Source organism: Peromyscus californicus, unplaced genomic scaffold (genome assembly GCF_007827085.1).
Source record: "Peromyscus californicus insignis strain IS unplaced genomic scaffold, ASM782708v3 Scaffold_1__1_contigs__length_55948999, whole genome shotgun sequence".
In the NCBI taxonomy this organism is placed as follows: domain Eukaryota; kingdom Metazoa; phylum Chordata; class Mammalia; order Rodentia; family Cricetidae; genus Peromyscus; species Peromyscus californicus.
Window position 1 is genome coordinate 22,282,495 of NW_026294492.1, and position 8,680 is coordinate 22,291,174.

Genomic DNA, 8,680 nt, shown 5'->3' on the forward strand with positions numbered 1-8,680 from the left:
GCAGGACTCGGCGGTGAGCCTGCTGGCTGGTTCTGCAGAACTTGCTGTTGTGCTGGTGGTCCACCTGGAGGGATCTGTGTTGAAAAGTGAGTTGATGATGGACTGGTCAGTGCGGTGCTATGTAGTGTTAATTATTTATATGGAAATAAATGATGCCTTCAGCGTGAATGTGGAAAACAGAGATGGTGAAATTCCTGGCTTGTGTGAGGATGAGATTGTGTTTACACGAGGTTCGTGGCGAGTGTTCACAAACTACAGCGTATTGCCGTTATTTTTCTGAGAAATTGCACCAGCTTTGCCAGGTTATTGTGGGATATTTGTTCACACTGACACTCCGAGACTGTTAGCAAAGTTTAACCTTGAATCAGGGGGTGGAGTTAGCAACTACTTGACCAGAATTAGCCATAGAGTTTTTGGAGGACCCAGCATACATATAGAGAGACACAGGAAGTAGTATGGAGGGGTTTAGAAAGATTTGAGGGCCTTTTGGATCAGGGAAGGAGAGAGAGAGGAGGCCACTGGTCCCTTCTCTGCCACTTCTGTAATCAGTTGGGTGTTTACCCCGATATTTGACACCCAAGTTTTTATTAATAATAGAAAAATTTAGATTAAACTCCTCATCAGGTTGCAAAAGCATCCATTTGGTGTGAGTTTGGAGAATGAATGAATGAATGAATAGATGCTTTTGTGTAGGAATAGAATTCTATTGTTTCTTTTGTGCATTCAGTAAAAATTTGCTTCTGTGTTATTGCATTATGCATTTGATGTGATAAATAATCTTTGTTTTTATTTCATTTTATCCACTTCCTCCCTTTCTTTGGCCCCTATTTCATTTTTGAAGTAGTTCTTCATATTGCCTAGGCTGGCCTTGAACTCCTGATCCTCCTGCCCCAGCCTCCTGACTGCTTGTCTTACAGACATAAGCCACCATGCCTGGCTCCTTGTTTGCTGTTTTAAGTCAGGGTTTCACCATACAGCCCTGGCTAGCTTAGTTCTCACCGTGTAGCTGAGATTGTCCTTGAACTCATGATCATTTTGCCTCAGCCTCCTGAGTGTTGGAATTACACGTGTGTGCTATCATGCCGGATTCTAATAAAAGTATTTACAGGTTACAATTCCTTCACTTTTTGGAAGGTGTGTCTTAGGGAAGTTTCTGAGTTATGGCATCCTAGCTATAAATTTTAAATCCTCTTCCTTTCTTACTGGGTTACTCATAGAAACAAATGAGATCCTATGTGTGGTAGCATATTTAAAACTGTAGAAAGCGGGGGCTGGAGAGATGGCTCAGTGGTTAAGAGCCCTCTTAACCCTGTTTCACAGTCATGAGGGCCAGAGTTCAGATCTTGCACCCATTACAGTACAAGTCAGGTATACCAAGAAACTCTAACCCCAGCTCTAAGGTGAGTAGAGACAGGAGGATGGCTGGGACTTGCTGGCTTCCAACAGTATGAGCTCCAAATTCAGGGGTGATAATGGCTTCAAAAGACTAAGTAGACAGTATGGAGGATACCTGATACCTTCTTCAGCAGATACACGGGCTAGCACACACATATGGTACACTCAGATACACAATGAATTCATCATTTAAAAGTGTAGAAATAAAACAAAATGTAGGGCTGGAGAGATGGCTCAGAGGTTAAGAATACCATCTATACTCTTCCAGAGGTCCTGAGTTCAATTCCCAGCAACCACATGGTGGCTCACAACCATCTGTAATGAGATCTGGTGCCCTCTTCTGACCTGCAGCCATACATGGAGGCAGAATGTTGTGTACATAATAAATAAATCAATCTTAAAAAAAAAAAATGTAAAGGAAGTAGGAACCACTCCTCTTTATGGTAAGATGTTAGCCAGTTTGGGCAGCAAGGCTTTGCCTTGAGTCTGCAGTAGGCACAGGAAGGGAGGGTACCAGGACCCTGAGGCAGAAGACTCCAGGTAACCATGACAGGTCCTAAATAATCATTCTGGATGGTGCCCACTGAGAGGGCAGCAAGGTCCAGGTAAAGTTTCTGTTGTGAATATCAGGGTCAGCTGCCTCCTGTGGACACAGAGAGGTGGGGGGTGTGGGCAGTGGAGGGAGCCCTGGAGGGGGGAGCAGTATGGGTAGGGGATGAGCTGGAGGGCTCCTTGGGTAGAGGAGGGACCCTGGGAGGGCAGTATGGGCTTCGGCCCGTTTTGTGCCAGCCAGTTAGGTGGCAGGTGCTAAGGATACCTCTAGAGCATCTTAGATGTGTTGTAGGACAGGAATGCTCTTCAGCATAGCCTAGACCCTCTTGTGCTAGCAGAAGGGAGAGATAACTGGAGTCCATGGGAGAGACTCTATATCTTTATCTAAAATTGATTTTCCCAAGTTACAGGTTTAAGATTTGTTTTCATCTAAAGAAATATTTTAAAGTGAACAAAAAGAAAATTTAATTTACCACATTCAGAGTGCCAGTTTCCTGTTCTTTAAAATATATTTGTTTACTGAAATTTCTCTCTCTCTCTCCCTCTCTCCCTCTGTGTGTGTGTGAGTGAGAATATTTTTATAAATTGCAGTATTAAAAGAGCCAAAAGAGAAAAACATTTAGAAATTGGAAGTATATTCCTAATACTGCTGTTTCCAATTTTAAAAATTACAATTTCAAAAATAAAAATAAGGGAAAGGAAAAAATCCAAATGTCCTTTAACTGTATGAGTGGAAATTGCCTTTTACATTTAATTAGAGAGCAATGGTGATATTAAAATAAAAGATATCCTTGTGACGGTGGAAAAATAAAAAGATTTCCACCGATAATTTAGATTCTGCTGAGGAATAGAAAAGTAAAACGAAATAAAAACATCTGATGCTGTGTTGCTCACACATAAAAAGGAAGTCATTACCAAACTTTCCTCTTTTGTAAATGGAGGTGGATGGAGGTGGCGGTGGGCGTTCCTGCCGCGGATGTGGAAATGGCCTTTGAGTGTCTCCAGGGTCTAAGGCCTGTTCTTCCTTTCCCTCCTGGATAGGTCCAAGACCACCCTGCGCCGCAGCTGGAGCAGTACGGCCGCGGCGGGTGGCCTGGAGGGGACCGCGAAGCTGCACGAGGGATCTCAGGTCCTGCTCACGAGCTCTAACGAAATGGCCACCGTTAGGTACGTGGGCCCCACGGACTTTGCCTCAGGCATCTGGCTTGGACTGGAGCTCCGAAGTGCCAAGGGGAAAAATGACGGCGCCGTGGGGGACAAGCGCTATTTTACCTGTAAGCCAAACTATGGAGTGCTGGTTAGGCCAAGCAGAGTGACCTACCGAGGGATTAATGGGTCGAAGCTCGTGGATGAGAGTTGCTAAGTGTCTTAAGGCATGAAGTGAGCTCCTCCGAATATGTATATGTGCTAGGTGTAAAATAGGCTCTATGACAAAGGGTTTACTTTATTTAGATATTATATATAAAAGCTGAAAATACAATAATCTTCATTAAAAAAAAAAAAAAACTCCAAAGGAACACACATTTGAACTTTGAGGGTCATGGTTCTTTTGCAAATTTCAGAATAAGCACTTTGAAAAACTAGGTCCCAAGAAAATTCTGGAACTTTAAAAAAAAAAAAAAAAGTGCTATTAAGCGATGTGTGACGGTGACTTCGCCACTCGGCTTCATTTTTGCACATGGTGTCACCGTCTTCACAGAGGTGAAAGTTTTCACCAGCTTCGTGATGCTCACGTGATCTGTTTCCTGCCCAAGTGTTCTGGAATGTTCCTTTCTGTCTGGGGTTTGTTACTCAAAAGTACCAAGAGAGCAGTTGCTACATAACCGGTGTATCTTTTATGTTTGCTAAACGCACTTGCCCTTTCCGGAAAAGGCTCCTGTGAGCCGTTAGAACGTGGGCGGAGAGTGGGCTTTGCCAGTGTCTGGCTCCACCTTGCACCCACTGCCAACCACGGAGATGGAATTCCTTTCACCAGCACTAACTAGTTGGTTAACAGAGCTGAGAGTGAACGTGGGTCTCCTGACTCCGCGCATGTCTCTGCACACAGCGCTCTCAGGTTTCCCCTCTGCTACTGGACGGCCCCATCTGCACGCACCACAAGAGGCTCGCAGTTGAGTTTATGACCTCAAGGCAGAATTTTTTGCACACTTGTTTAACATTGTATGTTCCTGACACACGCACAGCACTTTTGAAACACGATGCACTTTTCTTCTCTTTATTTTATTTTATTTTTTTTTTTGAGACTTTGCCATCATTTCCTCCTGGGATATGAAAAACATCAAAGAAGTATTTCACAGAAGAAAGTAAATTAAAATGCGTTAGGCGGGGTGTGTTGTCCGTTTGGATGTTCATGGTGTCTGGGCTTGGGGTGGGGTGGGGTTAGCTGTGGCTGCTGAGCTGTGCCTGTTCCACGGCTGCAGAGCTGCTGCTCTGATGCACTCATTGTCTTGGGCACATGTTAAACTAAGCTTCACGATAGAGATGCAATAATGTCCCATTCGTCTTGTGGATATGTATTGAAGTTTCTGTCCTGTTCTGTATAAACCTTCATCCTCTATTGTAAATACTTAGACTTGAAACTACCACACAAATATTGGAACAGTTTGCTTTATGAAATTAAAAGTATCCTTCAGGATGGAACTTGCTTTGTGCTTAGAAATATACTCTGCTGAACTATTTTGCAATATGCTATCTTAAAAATCTAACTCCGGTCACTTGGTTGCCTTTTTTTTTTTTTTTTTTTAAGTGTGGTATTTCAAATAGAGTTATTTTCCTGAAATATATTTGCAAACTCAAGCTGCTTTATAATCGAGGAATATTTTTATTGATTGAAGAAAATGACTGCTGCAGTTCAGAAGTGAACTTATTTTATTATATAGATGATTTCTTAAAAATCTATTTATACCGTAATAAAAAATCCACAACAAGAGCGAGCCTGGGAATCTGTAGTTCTTCCTGTTCTATACTAAACGCTGTTAGAGAAGCAGTGTCCACACTGAACTTATTTTTGAGGTCAAAAGCCAGTTGTTCTCTTCATATTTAGATGGGGATTATTAAATCCACATAATGTATGTGCTTATGTATGCTACATGCGCAAGTTAGGTGGTTTTTTGTGTGTGTGTGTTTTGCTTATTAAATATCATGCAGATTCACTTCTTGAACACTAATAAAAAGGGAAGATGCTGGACTGGTGTTGTGTCATTTACCCTATCTGCCACTCTCCTTGGTGTCCTGGGGTCCGTGTGCTCTGAGCTCCACCCCCGTCATAACGGCTAAGGTTTGCCCTATCCTTATAATAAAGAGTCTTAAAAGTCTTTAATACAGCACTTTATTTCTTGAGATTTCCATGCATGTGTGCAATGTATTTTGATCATATCTCTCCGCTCCCCACTTGCAGCTCCTCTCAGATGCCCCCCATGTCCCTCTCACCACGTCATGCCCTCTATTCATGTATTTATTGATCTGTGTATTTATTTTGAACAACTCACTAATTCTAATCAGCACTGCCCATAGGTGCATGGGTATGGGGCCATTTACTAGAACATGGACAACCTCCCCAGAGCCACCCTCTTGAAAACTGACTCTTCCTCCCCGGTAGGGGTCAACTGCCAATAGTTCCTCAGCGGGGGTGGGAGGGGTGGGGGGCGTGGCCTGATCCCCTCCCTCGCGTGTGCCGGCTGGATCTTGTACAGGCAGCCGCAGCTGATGTGAGTTCCTGAGTGCACTGGTACTGCCACGTCCAGAAGTTTCACGCTTTTTACTCACCAAGAAAAAAAATGGTATTTTAGCCACCCACCCCTCTTTAGATTCTCGAGGAGTTACTAAGAACGTGATTCTCCAGCTTGGTAAAGTCGCGTTCCTTCCCTTCATGGGGCCTGCGGCTCCTTGGTGTACCCAGAGCAGGATGGAACAGTTTGCGTTTTGGTTAAAAAGCTCTATCCTCTTCTCCCTCCCTCCCTCCCTAGAGTGTTGTGTTGTATTTCAGGGTAATTTGGGGAGGGGTGATTTTAACTGTTCAAAATTTTCTTTCTTTCTTTTATTTTTTCCCCCCCAAAATTTTCAAATTCAAGGGATTCTTTTACAGGTGAAACTGGATTGAGACAGTTGGATCTTGGTGAGAATTCTCCACCCTCCTCCCCAGAGTGCCTCATGCCTGTCACGCCCACCCCCCCACTTCTCATACCCCCCCACCTGTCACACACACCCCACTTCTCATACCCCCCACCTGTCACGCCCCCCCCCCCACTTCTCATACCCCGCCTGTCATGCCCCCCACTTCTTATACCCCCCACCTGTCATGCACCCCCCCACTTCTCATACCCCCCACCTGTCACGCCCCCCCACTTCTCATACCCCCCACCTGTCACGCCCCCCCCACTTCTCATACCCCCTCACCCCTGACTTCTCATACCCCCCACCTGTCAAGCCCCCTGACTTCTCATCACCCCCACCTGTCACGCCCCCCCCACTTCTCATACCCCCACCTGTCACGCCCCCCCACTTCTCATACCCCCCACCTGTCACACACCCCCGACTTCTCATACCCCCTACCTGTTACGCCCCCCCCACTTCTCATACCCCCCACCTGTCACACACCCCCGACTTCTCATACCCCCCACCTGTCACGCCCCCCCCTTCTCATATCCCCCCACCTGTCATGCTCCCCCACTTCTCATACCCCCCACACCTGTCACCCTCCTCCCCACTTCTCATACCCCCCCCACCTGTCACGCCCCCCCCCCCCCCACTTCTCACCCCCCCCACCTGTCACGCTCCCCACAAGTCTCACACCCCATGTTGCTTCACTTTTCTCCGAAAGACATGAAAGACCTTCTGCTTGTTTCTCATTTCCTGCACTGGATGGAGGGCTGGATTTTGATTGCTCTGTTCACCACTCTGTCCTCACCCCTAGACCAATCCTTGGCACCTGCCTGCTGCTCAGCAATGCCCAGTGAGCAAACAGAGGCTCCGGAAGGCATTGATGGCTTAAATACCTAGAGGAGACACTGAGCGATTAGGTCCTGGGACAGGTTCGTTTTACCAGGTACACGCGGGAAGAGGACAAGAAAGGTCCGTTTGCACCATCCCAGCTCTGCTCCATGTCTCAGTTACTTTGCTGCTGCTGTGATGAAACACCATGACCAAGGCGGCTTCCAGAGTGAAGAGTGTATTTGGGCGTGTGGCTTCAGAACAAGAGTCAGTCACCATCGTGGTGGGGAGGCATGCAGGCAGGAACAGGAAGCCAGAAGCTCCATCTTCAGCAGCAAGCTTGAAGCAGAGAGAGCAAACTGGCAGCTAGGTGAGACCTTAAGCTCTCAAAGCCCACCTCCTCCACACTTCTAACCAGGTGGGAGTTCCTAAACCTCCCCAAACAATGCCACTCTGGGGGCCAAGTGATCAAACACATGAGCGTGTGTGTGTGTGTGTGTGTGCGCACACGCGCGCACGCACATTCAAACCATTCACACCCTAGAAGAGTGAGAAGGAAGGGATGGAAAGATGCTGAGGGGTAGGCAGAGAGAAGGAAGGGATGAAGACAGACAGGGCCACTGAGACACCACCTGTCTGTGGTGTGACCATAGTTCAGATCATGGTACTATGTGGTTCTCATGGAGAGAGAGAACTGTACCCCATGAAAGTGTGCACAACATTGGTCTCTAGTGCTGAAGAGTTTCATTTTAGAGCTTGAGGCTGTTTAGAATTCATGCTAATAGTACTTAAATTTCATTGATCAATACTAGAAACATACCATATTAGAATCATTTTAATTGAGGAACATTATTGAGTAATTTTAACTATTGGCTGGATATTTGTTACCTAAATGATTGACACAGAGACATATAATATCTATGTCTATATATGTATATCTATCTATATATATCACAACATTGCAAGCCAGTAGGAAAAAAATATATATATCTATATCTCTCTATATATATCACAACATTGCAAGCCAGTAGGAAAATTTAAAAATAATTATGCCCTTTGATTCACTATATTTACTTGTAATACAAGCACACTTGTTACTAAAAAGTCATATTGTCACCTACGTTTTTAATTAAGGTCCTTTGATCTACCAGTCCTCATTTACAGTGTAAGAAGCTTGACTGTACAAAAGACATTCGTAGTAGACTATTTTAAGGTGTGCTACTTTTGTTTATCTTGCATTTGTTTAACTCTGTGAAGCTGTGTTCCTGTGATTGTGTAAAACACCTGTGGGTCTAATAAAGAGCTGGCCAATAGCAAGGCAGGAGAAAGGATAGGCGGGGCTGGCGGGCAGAGGGTATATATAGAAGGAGAAAACTGGGAGGAGGGATGGAGAAGGAGCCGGAGAAGGAGGAGGACTCCAGGGACCAGCCACCCAGCCACATGGCCAGCCACGGAGTAAGACACAAAGGTATTTAGGAATGGAAAGGGAAAAACCCAGAGGCAAAAGATAGACGGGTTAATTTAGGTTACAAAAAGCTGGCTAGAAACTAAGCCAAGCTAAGGCCAGGCGTTCATAATTAAGAATACGCCTCCATGTGTGATTTATTTGGGAGCTGGGTGGCGCCCCCCCCCAAAAAAAAGAGCAAAAACCTCTAACGACAGACATTTCTAAGGAGGCTCATGATGGGGTCGACCAAGCTATGCTTATAGGATGTGTTAAGATTCCATTACAGCCTTGTGAATGCTCTGTAGCAGAGGGAGAAGAGTGTGTATAGGGAGATTAAAGTACATGGGCCTGTGTTTC

The 8,680-nt window shown here is 45.3% G+C and overlaps 1 protein-coding gene across 5 annotated transcripts in view; it reads left to right on the forward strand.

The window, feature by feature from the left end:
• Clip4 (CAP-Gly domain containing linker protein family member 4) overlaps positions 1-5,134 on the forward strand; it is a 107,143-nt gene extending 102,009 nt beyond the window's left edge. For all 5 annotated transcript variants that reach the window (XM_052746214.1, XM_052746217.1, XM_052746213.1 and 2 more), the window contains exon 16: positions 2,989-5,134. In XM_052746214.1, coding sequence (XP_052602174.1) covers positions 2,989-3,310 — 322 coding nt within the window. In that variant the 3' untranslated portion in view covers positions 3,311-5,134. The remainder of the gene's footprint in view (positions 1-2,988) is intronic.
• Positions 5,135-8,680: the final 3,546 nt, after the last annotated feature.